This window comes from Ictalurus punctatus, chromosome 7, assembly GCF_001660625.3.
Source record: "Ictalurus punctatus breed USDA103 chromosome 7, Coco_2.0, whole genome shotgun sequence".
Classification (NCBI taxonomy): Eukaryota; Metazoa; Chordata; class Actinopteri; order Siluriformes; family Ictaluridae; genus Ictalurus; species Ictalurus punctatus.
In genome coordinates, this window is record NC_030422.2 from 15,239,957 (window position 1) to 15,255,635 (window position 15,679).

The window sequence follows — 15,679 nt, forward strand, 5'->3', positions numbered from 1 at the left end:
TGTGAGTCTTAGAATCATCATCACATAGCAATGCCAATGTCTTAATGTTTCTTCCACTTGTTTTTATAAAGGTAATGACTGTAAGAGGAACATGTAAGCACACATCACATCAGTGCCAAAGGCCATCCTCTAATAACGTGGATTTAATAGCCATATGATGTGCTATAACAACCCACACGTTGTACCTTACATATTCTCCTCAGGATATTTACCCTCTCTAGCTAGAAAGAGTACATGCAAGAGAGTTCAAGTGTAGCTGTTTGAATTCCTCTCTTTGGCGTGCTAATGGAGATTAAGCTGAATTGAAGCCTGCGTGTCAGCCAGCAATTCAGGTAGTTCATACCAGACATGCCTGCTCTATTGTGCATCGTACATGGACCTTCATGAAAGGTAGAAAGGCAGAAGCCATTTCAGTCGAACATTGTCATTAGTATGGCCCTGTTCTCCTTAAAAGCCTTAGTATAAAGAAACTAACTTTGCCATGTGCACTTCAGTTCTTTCCACTGCCTAATGTGGCAGAATGCAGTCTAACAAAAGAAAGAAACAGCATGTAACATGATGTTTGACAGCACCTAAAGACTGAGATCAGATATATAATGGCAGATATAACTGACAGTCGAGAGAAATTAGAGTTATATCATGCAAAATTGTGTGTTTATTCATGCAGGATTAAGCTCCATAATGCACAATGCACCCAAAAACCTGAATCTGTCTGTTTATACGCAAACATATTTTGCACAATGCAATCTGCATGCACAAACATGTCTCACTTCACCACACTGTCTATTGTCTGAATTTCTGTCAACTCACAGGCATTAAAGTCATTGTGATTTTCTAATTCAGATTGTTTTACTCTGTCTGGTGCTGGAATGTGATGTGCATTTGATTTAGTGACCTACCACAACTAAAGGTGCATGAAGGAAAACAGTAGTTCACATACACACAAAAAAAAGTCTGCTCTTCATCAGCAGCACTGAGTGAAGAGAGATGATCCAGTGGGCAGGTTGAAATATGCACCACTTGTAAGTTCATGTCAGGAATTAAAGACTAAGAGAGCCAAAAAATGACAGATAGGGGTTTAAATAGAGTTGACAGCGTGGTAGCATCACGGCACGGAACACCTCATTATCATGTTGCATGCCCTGACCAGAACAGTGTCAAAGCTTCTGAGTGTGTTGCTTTAAGAGTGTGTACTGTAGGGGCAGGAGAGCCCCTCACTGACATAAAGTTAGTAACAACGTGCTACCCGTGCACTACTAGTGGGAAGTAAATATGAAACGTGGTGTCGTCAGAAGCTGCTTTTCCAATAAGGTGGGAGTCAATAAAAGCCGCGAGACTCCACGCGCTCGCATAGTCCATTAGACGCAGTGCGTTCAACCCGCGCAGATTCAACTGACAGAGGTGAAGCTGCCGGAGCTAGCATGAGCGCATCGGCGGCACGTCTCTTCCTGTGGTCTTTGTTGCTGTTTAAGGTAAGTTATGCATTTCATCAACTGAAGTAACTGTTCAGAAATAACGAGAATAACTGAACAGCGGTGATGTTTGCACTAGTGGCGCGTGCGGTTTGGTTGAAGTTCAGGTCACGCGCGCGCTTCTTACCCTGTTGCGTTAGTTATCTATTATTCTGGACACTCCTCACACATAAAGGCAAGCTAGGTGCACCGATCTAACGGACAGCTACGTTTAGTGCGACCTCCGGCCAAAAACGAATTAGTGATGACAGCAAACGATTGGCATCCGCTCGCTCGGAAATAGCACGCGTGGAAATGGAAAAGGTGCTGTGCGGAAAAGGCGAAAGAGCTGGGTGTGAGAGTTTTTGTGGGCAGCTGTGTTTGTTTTATTTCCATCCACACGTACACACACACACACACACACACACACACACACACACACAAATACAAGCTTGATTAGCCTATTTTCCTTAGTGCTTTCCACTTTGTTTATGCTCTCTGCATTTGACTCAAGTGCTCATCATCTGGTATGCATTTATTAGCTGATAAATAAACACGTCATGCCTGGCTTCTGTTTCTCAAGACACTGTTTGTGCATGTGGCTCTGAGTGGTAAAGCAAACAAAATCAGCAAGCGTCGAGTTGTATGAGTCGAGTTGTTCCTGTTCTAACATATCTACTACAACTAAACTGATCAGCCAGCTATTAAACCCATCAATGATGGCCAACCTGCTACCGATTCCCAGCTCTGGTCCACTTGTCCTGCACATGTTTGTGCTTTCCCTGCTCCCAAGACACCTGACTGAACTGATGAGCTGATTGTCAGCCCTTCCTGAGTTGAAGAGGGTATGTTAAAACAGGGAAAACACTAAAATGCGCACGCCATGGGGTAGTCAAGGACCAGGCTTGGGAAACTGTGTAGTAGAATATACAACAATTCTTGAGCCAAATCCTTGATTTTCACTTAGTACTGTTTGACATTATAATATACAGTTGTGGATTTATAATCTCACTATCCGGTGTCACCCAGAAGTGGATTTGTTCCTTCCCAGTCTGATATTTCTCAAGGCTTCTTCCTCATGTTGTCTCATGGAGTTTTTCCTTGCCACTGTCAACTCTGGCTTGCTCATTAGGGATCTAAATCTCCATTAGGATCTTTGTAAAGCTGCTTTGTGACAAGGTCTATTGTTAAATGCACTGTAGAAATAAAACTTAGTAAAAAAAAAAATTGACTTGATTTTCATGATTTCTGCCCTGCGATGGGTTGGTTCCCTGTCCGGGGTGTCTCCCGCCTTGTGCCCCGAGTTCCCTGGGACAGGTTCCAGGCTCCCCCGTGACACTGTGTAGGATAAGCAGTATGGACGATGGATGGATGGATGATTTTCATGATTATACCCTATGGCAAATATTAAATACTGCCGTACACTGGCATGTTTGTGACTATTCATGTCATATAACACACCTTTAAGTGATCAGGTGAGGTAGGACAGAAAATCACCAAACTTTGCTGCAACTCTAGACCTGCAGGAGCATAGTGGAGCTTCCTGGATGTGAAAGCCGCTGTGCATGTTGTGGGACACAGAAAAAGCTCTGGACAGCTGGATGTGTAGAACAGCAGATTGCTGAAGTCTGGACAGGAAGTTGAAATCCTGGTCATAGGGATACACTGACCTGTTCATGTATATGTCAGCCTTATGATTCTTTCAAACCTTTTGCTCTTGACTGTTAAGAAATTTTTTAAAAGCTGCAAAGCATACATGATGCCACAGGTATGTTTCTTAAGAAACCACACATGTCTAGACAACATTTTTTAGGCTTGATTATGTTGTACAACATTTGCTGATGAACATCCACCAATGATAAACACGTAAATGCCAGCATAGGGACAGTTTGGCTTGCGGTCTGTTAGAAGGCCAAGAGCATCTGTCAGGCTCATTAGAAGATGATATGCACTTGGACAACTGGACGACACCGTGTCTGCTGCTTCCCGTCTGGGACTCTTGGCTTGGCACCTCCACACCTGCCACAGAAAGAGATCAACATCTTCAGCGTTTATATTGGTGTTGGCACACGCTGCGGTTAACAGCCTACATTAAGATTGTTTATCTTCATGATTATCTATTTTCATTTTCCCTGTTGTAGGGAAGAGGTCTTAAAGAGATGGATTAGAACAGAAGTTCAGGAAGGTACCCACAAATAAAACCTTATGTCTTTGGCCCTAAAGGACTGTAACTCTACAGGAATGGGGTGGCACTATTGATAAATGATGTGTGTGAAGAACGTCTCGCTCTCCAGGCTACACTCAATAAAAAGCTATGAGAGAAGCACAAATGGGAGCAAATGGGACAGAAATGTGCAGCTCGGGTTGTAAAAGTAGTGAGGCCCTTAGGAATGTTGATTTAGTGAAGAGACGAAATGCGATATCTATCAGTATAGTGGAGATGAGTTAACATGAGGCGTTTTACGAGGCCCAATGTCATGATCCAGTGAGTGAATTGGTATTGTTTGTATTAGAATGATTTGGGCAGGCAGACACACACAGAGTCTGTTTTAATCTGTTTTTATTATAAACTGTAAATGTTAGAAATGAATAAACTCCAGTTTTCACACAAAGTACAATAGACAGTGAAAATTCAAAATAGAACAAACTACGATCCTTGCTAAATGTAGCGTATCACCCAGTTCATTAAGACTTTTACAGTTAACTGTACTCTAAGTTAAATCAAGTTCTGCTTGACTGGTTGCCAACATGTCTGCTCTTCAGATGTTTCCAGAGTAATTAGGATCGGGCCTGGATTTATCTGAATGGCTCACAACTAAAACAAACCAATACCAAATTCAGTATCATATAAAAACCCATGGTTGACTCCATGGTAAAAGACATGTCTAGGAAGAAGAAAGGCTTCTATTAATATAGACTTGAATTTCTGCATGAATTTATCACATCTGGGTGACAGGAAGTATTTTATCCCATTTTCTCCTGGAGGTACACACAGACAGTCATGCTAGCATTTTTGTTGATCTCTGCATCTCTTTATCTACTTCTCTGCTGATATTTATCGCATGGCTCCCTAAATCCTCTCGTCTCATGTAACTCTTGATGTCTTTTCTTTCTCACATTTTTATTTTATGTCACTCCCTGCGTCTGCCGTTTTCTGTCTCACACACACAAACACATTCACCCCTAGTGACCTAATCGGTTCTCCCACCAGCCACTTCAAAAACAAAACCTCCCGCACTCTGACTTGCCTTTATATGCAACATTTGTCAAATGTGTGGGCTCGCTTCTCTCTGTTTGACACTTTATTTAATCCCTCATTCCTAGTTCAGAGAGAAGAGAATGCTTCTTTATCAGCAGGCAGGGTGGAATACTGAGCATTGTGTGTGTGTGTGTGTGTGTGTGTGTGAGTGTGTGTGTGTGTGTGTTTGAAGAACCCATTACTTTACCAGTAATGGACTGCAGAATGAACAGATTCTGTGTTCTTGTTGATATAATGATGTGTACGAGGTGATTCACACCCCGTCCCCCATCCACCCGTCCCCCCGGTGGCCTTGTTGACCCTGCCCTTGTGAGTGTTTCACTTCCTGCATGAATGCCGCACATAATTGACTCAAAGGTTTTTGGCTAAAGAAGTCAATGTTTAGGGTCTTTTTGAGTTGTTTCATAATCCCCAATTACATTCCCAGCCATAGAACTGTTTCTTTCAGAATGTTACCCTCTAACTGACACAGAATAAGTCAGGCAAAGCATGTAAATATTAGATAACTGTAGCAAGGTATCTCTGGGTCATGTTACCACCAAGATGAAAACCCAGAGTTGAAGAAGAAGAATCAAATTACTGTTTTCTTGATTTGTTTGACTGTAAGCTCCAAAAAAACAGGAGCATTTCTAAATCCAAATATCGTTTGTGATCTTACAGTACATTTAAACCTGCACAATGGACATCTCAGCACTGCTGTTAATTATTCTGATTGGTCAGAAGGTGTTTCCTATAAATAAAGTTCTGACAGTAGTGCTAGCCTCAAGGCAAATCATAGGTTAGGTTTTGTTATGACCTGCTCAAAGGATATATAAGGTGAATTTTATTAAAACGTGTTGTTATGTAACAAAAATGTGTAATCTTTGCTATTATGAATATTTCTGCAAGGACAGGTTTGTTTTTAAAAAAATATATAGAAGGAGACTACATCAGCAATTTGATATACATAGTTCCTGTATGTTTTCCTCCAGAGGAAAGTCTTCACATTTTGCAGTTTGTTAGTACCATGACAAGGCTGCATTGTTGTCTTTAAAAATCTTCAAGTGATTGAGAAACAACTGTTATAACATAAGCGATATCATGAACTTGGTTCACAGATGTTCCACAACATTAAATATTATTATGTATCGATAAAATGTATGAAATATTATACTTTAAAAAAAAAAAAAGCCAAATTGCTCTTATTGGAAAATAATCACCTTGGTGGTAACTGTAACTCCACTTCTTATAATGCTACATTACATTACCTGGCATGGTAGAGAGAAATTGAAACACCACAGGGTGGGTTTTGTCAGACTTGCAGACAACAGATTCTCCAAATTTACTGCAATCTATGTGGGCAACACAATGGTTTGCACCAATAGAAAATCTGTGCTTGTCATTTCAGTGAATTTTACTCACTTTTTTCCCTTTGCTCTTCCTCATACTCTCTGATTGACCTGTATCAACTCCCTCCTCAACATAGTTAGTACTGTGACTCGCAAACAAGTATTTTGACTTTACTAGAGAATCATCATGAGAATCGTGAATATATGGATGGACACTACTGTAGATATCAATGGCATGTCATCAAATGCACCACTCACTCAGCCTCTCCTCTCTCAAATGTGCCTGTCTCTGTCATTAGGCTGCCAGATATTTAAAGACAGGCTTACTATACAGACATGTGTCAAATTAAAGGACAAACTGCTATCCTGTGGGGGCAGTTTGCTGCCGTGCTTTTGTACACTTGTCTGCTTAGAGGGTACATAGAGGGTACTGAATGGTTTGATAAGTATGAAAATTATGTTAAGCATATGCCCTCACAATCACCAGATCCCAAACTAGCTGAATTTCTATGGCAGATTTTGGCATCCTCATAATTTTATACCTTATCAAACTTGCTGGGGGAACCACAAACCTAGCAACCCTGCTACTTCAGGCTAAGTCAAGATTGGCGTGCTTCTCTGTGATAAACATTCGGGATTAGCTTATTGGTGGTCAAGTTTACAGTTGTCATGTAATGCATATCAGTTTTGTAGCCAGGAATTATTTTCAGAGGGAATGAGTAAATATGCTAAATAAAACTAGATCACCATGTGATCTGTACAATAACATTTGATTATTAAGGGTTCCTCTTTGGATGCTTAGTAATTCTTGCTTTTCAGTGAGGTTCTAACTGAAGCCTTTAGAGAAATCTTTGCGCTACATATGATGCTTAAGGCTTCTCCCGGAGGGACAAACTAAAGAACACTTTAGGGTGCTAGATGGAACCTTTTTTTTTCCCAAGAAGCCAGCTTTGCAATATATTAACAAGTTTGTTTTATCTTACCACCTACAGCTCCTGAAAACTTTCATCTGATCTGAATCTAGTGTTGGATAATGGACAGAAAGCCTGTGTCATTGTTTCCTCACTGGTTAATTTGCTTAAACTTCATTTCCATTCTGCTGACATTGTTTGATCCAGGGAGTTTTCTTGATGAATAGTGTGAAGAAGGCCAAAAGTGAATACTAAGCTGAGACAATAAAGGGTGAATAAGTGAGTACTAAGCTGAGACAATAAAGGGTGAATAAGTGAGTACTAGGCTGAGACAATATAGGGTTCAAGAAACCACACAGAATGTTTTGGTTTTTTTGCCTCTTTTTGTTTTAACAAAGAGACTGACAATGCCCTGTCTTTCATGCTGGACATCCTGTTGGTTTGTCAGGCTCTTTCATCTCTTAGCCAACAGGAAGGGCACTGTCATTAACTTCTAGGAGGAGAAAAGAGGAGAGTGGCAGAATGTCTCCTCATGCAATGAGGAAGTGCCACACAGAAAATAACAAAAAGTTAATGAAATTAAGACATCCCAAATAAACTATGTGAATCCATAACAGTGTATCAAATAGCATAATTATGTTATGTTTTTGGATGGACAGTCTTCATAGGCAGTCAAAAAAAATCAGTAAGCTTGGAATTACTGTAAAGAAGTGTGCCATCCAAAAATGTCTTTATTTAAAGGTTAACATTTATCTTTAGCAAATCTGTTTCATTGATATTGATTGTATGTTATACATACATTTACAGACCACTTTATTTATCATATCAGTGACTTTGACTGTGGCATGGCTGTTGGTGCCAGAGGGGCTGATTTGAGTATTTCAGAAACTGCCGATCTCCTGGGAGTTTCACACACAACAGCCGCTAGAGCTTACACAGAATAGTGTGAGAAGCAAAAAAAAAACAACTTTCCAGTGAGTGGCAGTTCTACAGGCAGAAATACCATGTTGATTACACAGGTCAGTGGAGAATGGCCAGACTGGTTAGAGCTGACAAGAAGGCTACAGTAACTGATAACAACCACTTTTTAAAACTGTGCTGAGCATCTCGGGAGCCACAACACATTGAACGTTGAGGCAGATTGGGTACAACAGCAGAAGACCACATCAGGCTCCACTCCTGTCAGCCAAAAACAAGAATCTGGGGTTGCAGTGGGCACAGGCTTAATGGAACTAGGCATTTGACGATTGTAAAAAGGTCAGACAGTGTTATCCCAATCCTCAAATGGTTAGTTTTGGTGAACCTGTGCTCACAGTAGCCTCAGATTTATCAGTGTGGTCTTCTTGTATCCTTGTATCCCATCTGCTGCCAGGTTTGATGGGTTTTGCATTCTGAGATGCTTTTCTGCTCACCATGCCTTCATATTGGCTTCAGGTTACAATTTTCTTTTATTTAAGTAATGACACCTATCCATTTATAGGTATGATTAATATTGTGGATCATCCATCATCACTCCCCCCTCTAGCTTCATGGTGAACATCGCTTCTCCCTCAGGCTCCGCCTTGAACTTCGTTGCCCCCACTGGCTTTGCAGTAGCCATGGCTCCACACTAAAGCCAGGCCAGGGATATCACATCATCTCTCGGCAGTGTGGAAGAGACCACCCCACACCTGAACCTCAGAGTGTATATCATGAGTGCACGTCCTCTGACCAGCCCCACAAGAGATGAGAGACAATGGAAATTTAAATTGCTTATGGACATCAGGTCCGGGACCCCCTCCTGAATGGATTACGCGCGTTGGAGGCCACGCATTAAAGTGGGGGGGGTCTGTCATGTACATGTATAGAAAAGGACTAAGACTACAGTTCCCAGCAGCCACTGCACCACACGGCATCATCACACCACCTGCACCTGAATCTCATTGATATGAATGAGCATGAGGTGTATATATATATAACCACAGTTTGCACTGTACTTTTGTCTTGCATTATGTTGGTTTATCCTTCTGTCTCACGTCATTCTAAGTCCTGGTTCTTGTAAGTCTTGTTTTGTTTGTACTTTGATTAAACGTTTCAACTTTCAAAGATTCTGCATTTGTATCCATCTCACCCTCTGTGACGTGACACTTTGGATGTGCTTAAGACTTTTACATGGTAACTGTATGTCCTGAAATAGCACATCTTTGATGGTAATCATAACTGAGAAATTATCTGTCTACATGAATCCTGAGACAGGTGGTGATTCTCTGAGAAGGTCTTTAGTGTTTGTACATTTTACTGTGTCAAGTCAAACACACTTGTCATTGTGATGTTTCTATTTTCCTCTCTCATTGTTCATAAAGCCAAAATGTGACAGCCATTCGACCTAAGTGCAGCTGTTTAAATAACTAGAAACCGAACCAAAGGCTTTCTATTGAGCACTACATAGTCTGTAGAAGCCAGAAGTCATACTAAATATAGTACATTTATGAAGCAAGTCACTTGAAATCCAGTTTTATTTTAGTTAGTTAATTTAGCTGCTGCAATATTAATCATGCACAAATATAACATTGCACCCCACACCCTATTTAAAGAAACACCCCCATCTTTAAATTTGGTATGAATAAGCAACAACATTTTGTCAGATAGAAAAGTTTCTATTGATTTAATTACTTGGAGAGAAGCATGTGGTGCAAATACTCATGCTGGCAGTGTTGTGCTTTCCCACAAGCGCATGTCAGATGAGTAAAGAGAGAGGACAGGGTCATGGAGCGGTCACAGCACAAGACTGGGGTACTGTAGTTTTGACCTAAATAATCTGATAAAACTAAAGTTTATTACAAATACAATTTGAATATGCAGTCATATGAAAAAAATAAGTACTGAAGTATTTGCACAAGCAAACATTTCATCATCTTTGAAACAGTGTCTATTGATAAAGTTGATATACTTGAACAAAACCACAAGGAAAATTAGCTTTTTCAATCATTTATTCAACAGAAATATCAATAGATGTGATATTCTTCTGTGGAAAGTATGTATGCCATTGGCCTCAGAAGCTAGTATTGCCCCCTTTAGCAGAAGTAACTTTTTGTAGGCATTTTGAATAATTATCCACCAGGCTTGCTGGAATTTTTGACCACTCTTCCATGCAATAGGTTTTCTTGCATGTACTGCCCGTTTCAAATCCCCCATATCATTTCAATGGGATTCAAATCAGAGCTTTGACTAGGCCATTCTATAACCCTCTATATCTTCTTTTTGAGCCATTCATTGATGGATTTTGTAGTGTGCTTAGAATCATTATGCTGGTGAAAGATCCACTTTCGGTTCAACTTCAATTTTCAGACAGATGGCGTCTCAATATCTTCAAGCACTCTTTGATATGATGCAGAATTCATAGTTGAATCAATGAATGCAAGCTGTCCAGTCCCTGAGGCAGCAAAGCAACCTCAAACCATAACATTTCCACCACCGTGCATCACAGTTGGTATGATGTGCTTCTCCTGAAAAGCTGTCTTTGGTCTCTGCCAAACATGTCTGCTGTTACTGTGGCTAAACAACTCTATCTTTGAAGGCCTGGTCTTTGCCTATATGCTCATTGGCAAACTTTAGTCTTGCAAAGGCTTTTTCCTGGCATGCCTCCCATACAGGACAAATTTATTCAAGCTCTTTCTAATTGTAGACGCATGCAGTTTTACACCAACAGTTCTTGGAGACTTCTTTTTGCATCAAACAGCCTGCTATTGGACTGAATTTGTCAGTCCTGGACAAATTGGCAGTCGTTTGAAATCTACGCCATTTATAGATTATTTTATTTACAGTGGAATGATGTATATCAAATAATCTGGAGATCATTTTAAATACCTTTGCTAGACTCACAGGTATCCTTAACCTTTTTTTTTCTGAAGGACTTACAAAGCTCTTTAGATCCTGGCATGATGACATCACGCACCTCAGTAGCAAAGGGAACACCAGACATTAGATTTGAGAGGTGTATAAATATGACAGGTTCCACCTGCACTCCTTAAACAGGTTCTAATCACTGGCATTCAATCTTGAACACCTGATTCTAATTTTATGGATTTGAAGGTGTGATAAATGTGGGGGTGTACTTACTTTTTCCATGTAACTGATCTGTTTTTTGTTCATTTCAATAGTTAAAATTACTAAAAAATGTAAATTTTATGTGTAATTTGTTAGTGTATCAACTTTATTAATAGGCACTGTTTCAAAGAGGATCAAATGTTTGATTGGCCAAGCCACATTACTGTAGTTATGAATACAGAAAAATATTATACTAGATGGCTAAGATTAGCTACTTAACATTATGTGGTGATCAAAGCATGTTTGATCTCCAATATTTTATCACACTCCTTCAAAATTAGGCTGGATTGAAATGTAAAGATTAATATGTGATGGCTATGAAGCAGATTCAGTGTCACAAGTTTGATAAGACACTATGCAGGAAAAGCACTTGATCATTTAAGGTGTCTGAATTAAATTCTCAACAAAGCATTTTGCTGTCTAACCTTCTTAATCTAAGTCAAGTTCGTGATTCTTGGCAGCCTGATTTCTCACCATGTCGCTTGTGTTAGCTGTTTTGCAGTGGAGGGATTTATAGTAATTTTTGCATGCTGTTTTTGTTTTGTTTCTTTTCGTTTGCTGACTGTTTCCTTAGCAAGGTAAGAAAAAAATAAGGACAAAACTCACTCTTTTCCACAAGTTGACTGAATTCTATGCACCTGATATACCCATAGCGATAAACTGCATCAATTTATTCTGTTTAAATATAGCATCTAAAGTTGTACACTTTATAGAATTGATCCAGGGCAGAGCGGTGGTACAGCAAGTAACATTGCCTCCTCACAGCTCCAAGGCACTGGGTTTGGAGCTCGAATAAGTATCTGTGTACAGTTTTACTTGTTCTCCCTATGTCTGTGTTGGTTTGCTTCCACATCCCAAAAACATACCATTGAAAAAAAAAAACCCACAAAAAAAACAAAATATGAATGTGTGTGCATTGTGCCCATGGACTGGCATCCCATGCAGTGTTTATTTCTGCCTCGTACCCGGCATAGGCTCTGGATCCACTACAACCCCGATCGGGTTAGTGTAAGTGAGAGGGACTCGCTTGGTTTACCACGTTATAGAATTGCAAGTGTATTTATTTTACTACTACTTGTGCAACTCTAGTTTGTACTAAGCTTAAATCATTATTTTAATAATATGACTCTGAAACATTGATACTTCTCACAGAGGAAGGGTCACAATGTTGTGTTACAACATTTCCAGGCATGTAACCAGACATACCTCCCCACCTCGACAAGTCAGCACCTTCACCTGAAGGCTGGTTGAGACACAGCACCATGGATAAGCAAGACACACTGTTAGGCTTAAGAGACACACCAAAATAACTAAATAGTGTATGCTGGTTTAAACAGTATTATTTATAAATATTATATACGTCAGGTTTATCTGCATAGAGCTCAATAATAACTTTTAGTAAAAATCACCACCAACCCCAACTGCATCGCAGAGGAGAACAGATCAAAGAGCAAAGAGAATCAATGCATAACAGTCTGGAAAATCTATTTTTAACCAAATTATCTTTTTGTCTTTTGAATTTTTATTCTCATGTTGTTCATCATATCAGTTCACCATTAACAATCAGTGTCCAGCAGAGGGCACTAAAACAGAGGGTCAAAGAACAGCTCTTTCCACCTGCTGGGGTTCACCTGTGCATTTAGACCTCACCTGCACTGGATGATTGTTATGAGCTAGCTAAACAGCTCAGACCACAAACACAGTTTGATAGTTATCATTCTTTACTTTAAGAATTGCATAAAATACATAGGCACAACCATCGGTTTTCCTTACATCATAACCAAACATTTATTTATAAAAGCACCAACCAGTCATAGTCAACCATCTGCTCATTTACGCATGACATAGGAACTGCAGACAGGTTGGTATGATCAATGGATCAATGCATGAATTAAGGTACATTTAATTTTGTCTACTAATCCACATTATTACACATACTAACAGATAAACACATAAATATGAAACATAAACCTTACCTCAAACCTAACAGTTCCCAGGACATAACCCTGAACACTAGCTTCTTCCAGCTACAGCTCTACACATTACATGCATAAGTCTTTGAGCTGGGGGTCTGTATATACCATTACAGTGTATTGGGGCACTTTGACTGGTGCACTTTCCCACCTTCAGATAATTTAGAGCACTTCAAGTCTCTTTGCTATGACATTTACATTGACGATCACTGTCAATTAAAACTGCACATGAAACTGCTGACATGTTCTTCTTTTCTTCAACATCTTGTGGCTGAATGTAAAAAATGCTTCTACTGTTCCATCTTGGCAATAGTGCTGTGTTTGTCCCTTTCCTGTGTCCCTATTATATGATGAGATGAGATGTTGGATGAGAGTTGAAAACTGTAAAAGCTATGGTGAAAGAGTAAAGAAGATGATGAAAGGAGAAGAAAGAAGGGCGTTGGTGTCATATGGCTCCCAGATTGCATCCATTGCCCCATCTGTGAACTGAGCAAGGCTCATCAAAAAAGATGAAGTAAAAAGAAGAGGAGGGATCTAGGAGGAAATTGTCCTTGAGACACACTGAATAAAGACCTGACTCGGTGGATTACTCATCGGCCAGGGCAACAAACAAAGATGAAGGTAGTGGGTGGGGATGCACCAAATGTGAAAATGTAGAAACTAGAACTTATGATTTGTAGTTGTAGAAATGGGTTCTCTGAATGAAAGATGGAATAATGTAGTGACAGAATTGAGCAGTGAAAAGTGAGAGTAAAGACAAGGGAGAGTATGGTGCTGCTACTGGAAAGGGGCAGTTGTGCTCTGAACAGGGTCTCCATGCCTCGTTGGGATGAATGTTTGTGAAGCTAATGATGTTTCCTGTGGTTTGCACATCTGCTTTCCTCCTTCACATGTGCTTTTAAATGCAGCTATATGGCAGTGCAGAAAAGAGAAAGCAATGACTCTTTGGGCTGGTTCTCACGCACACTTACAGGGCATGCTTGAATCTTTTTTTTTTTTTTTTTTTTTTTTAATAAAGCTGTGCACATGCCCAGTTAACTTTGGCACACACTGTACCTCAAACTTTTAAAATAGCTTAAGCAAACAACCTGTTTCACATGCTTCCAGATATGCACTTTAAGCCTTTATATGATTTTATATGATCAAACCCTATAGCTATAGCTAAAATGCAGTATATGTTAAAATTAAAAGTAATACTTCATTGGGAGTCTGTTGGAAAGAACACATGAACATAGTTCAGCTAGAAATTATTCCTTTACTTACAGCACTTTTTCTTAGCATAAAGCAAGAGTTCTCAAATATTTTGGAGCCAAGGACCCCTTTAACTTTAAAATAAATTCTCTCACTACAGATTTATTTTATGACCATAATATTAGGCTCATTATTTAAATTTGAACAGTAAAATTCTGGGTATTTATTGGTGCCATAGAGATTTTTTTTATTCCTAAATTTTCCACTGACAGGACACATTAGGTCCAAGTTGACTTTGAGACTGGACAGTTGTGATTTTCTTTAACTTTTTTTTTTTTTTTTTTAATCAATGACCCTCAGCTATGTTTCATGGAAAGCACTTGGATAAAGAAATTCACTGTTATTTCTCCTCACATTGTTTTTGTTATTTAATATACATCCAGTACAAATATCTGCTTAAAATTTACACACATTGATTCTGACTTGAATATGAACAAAAAAGTATGCATTCAGTAGCATAATCAGAGCTGTATAGAAAAAGAAAATTGAAAGGGAAAAGTATTCAGACATTATGTATAACGTATATATGCATAAGTTACATAAAAATAAATCAAGTTGTAGATATCATTGCTGCAAAAACTGTTCTTATGCACACTGCACCTTGTGACACTCAAATGGAAAAAGCTACATAGCAATTGATTTTGTAATTCAGTGGAAGCCTAATAACCTTGGGGAATTGAAGAAATTTGCCATAAGGAATGGGCAAAAATTCACACACAAAGCTGCAAAAAAATAATTACTTCTTATTATAGATGTCTCAAAGCTGTAACTGTCAACAGCCGCCTTGCAACGAAGTACTAATATTAGTCATTTATGGTGTATGCCTATTTATTTTCCCCAATTAATGTCATTTTTGTAAACATATCTTTATTTGTACATATACACACATGCATAAGACAAAAAACAACATGTGTATAAATTTGAAGTGGATATATGCACTGGAAGTATACTGAATAACAAAAAAGAAAAGTGTCTGAATAATTATTTTTCCTTCACTAATAATAACTGATAGCCCTGTAGCCAAATACATTTCAAAGTCTCTATGTTTAGGAGTTTTTGTCAAATATACATGACACTGTTACCGTTCCCAAGGGACTAGCTGCATAGTAGCTTTGGTCTGTCTTCAGGGGTTCAGTTAAGCAAAATCTGACCTTTTCATAGTTATCGTACTTCAGAGGCTTACAGCGTTGTCCATCCATCACACAGACCATGTAATGACTTTGAAGGCACTGATTACAGGGATGCTGGTTCATACATGCACCCTGACACTCACTAGGAAAACAAGCGCATCAGTCTTTCATATGTGGAAAAAGCATTTGACTCGCTGTTATCACGTGGCATTTTGGCTCAGTGACTGCTTTTACCGGTCATCTTCTCATCTTCATACTTCTCATAATCTTCTTTCAACACTGCAGGCTCC

General features: G+C 39.3%; 1 protein-coding gene across 2 annotated transcripts in view; it reads left to right on the top strand.

The window, feature by feature from the left end:
* The first annotated feature begins 1,198 nt into the window (after positions 1-1,198).
* The window catches only part of LOC108268079 (ADAMTS-like protein 1), a 109,148-nt gene continuing 94,667 nt past the window's right edge, over positions 1,199-15,679 (top strand). Inside the window, exon 1 of one of the 2 annotated variants that reach the window (XM_017472770.3) lies at positions 1,199-1,472. In XM_017472770.3, the coding sequence (XP_017328259.2) occupies positions 1,422-1,472 (51 nt within the window). In that variant the 5' untranslated portion in view covers positions 1,199-1,421. The remainder of the gene's footprint in view (positions 1,473-15,679) is intronic. The other variant, XM_053681311.1, reaches the window with a different exon arrangement.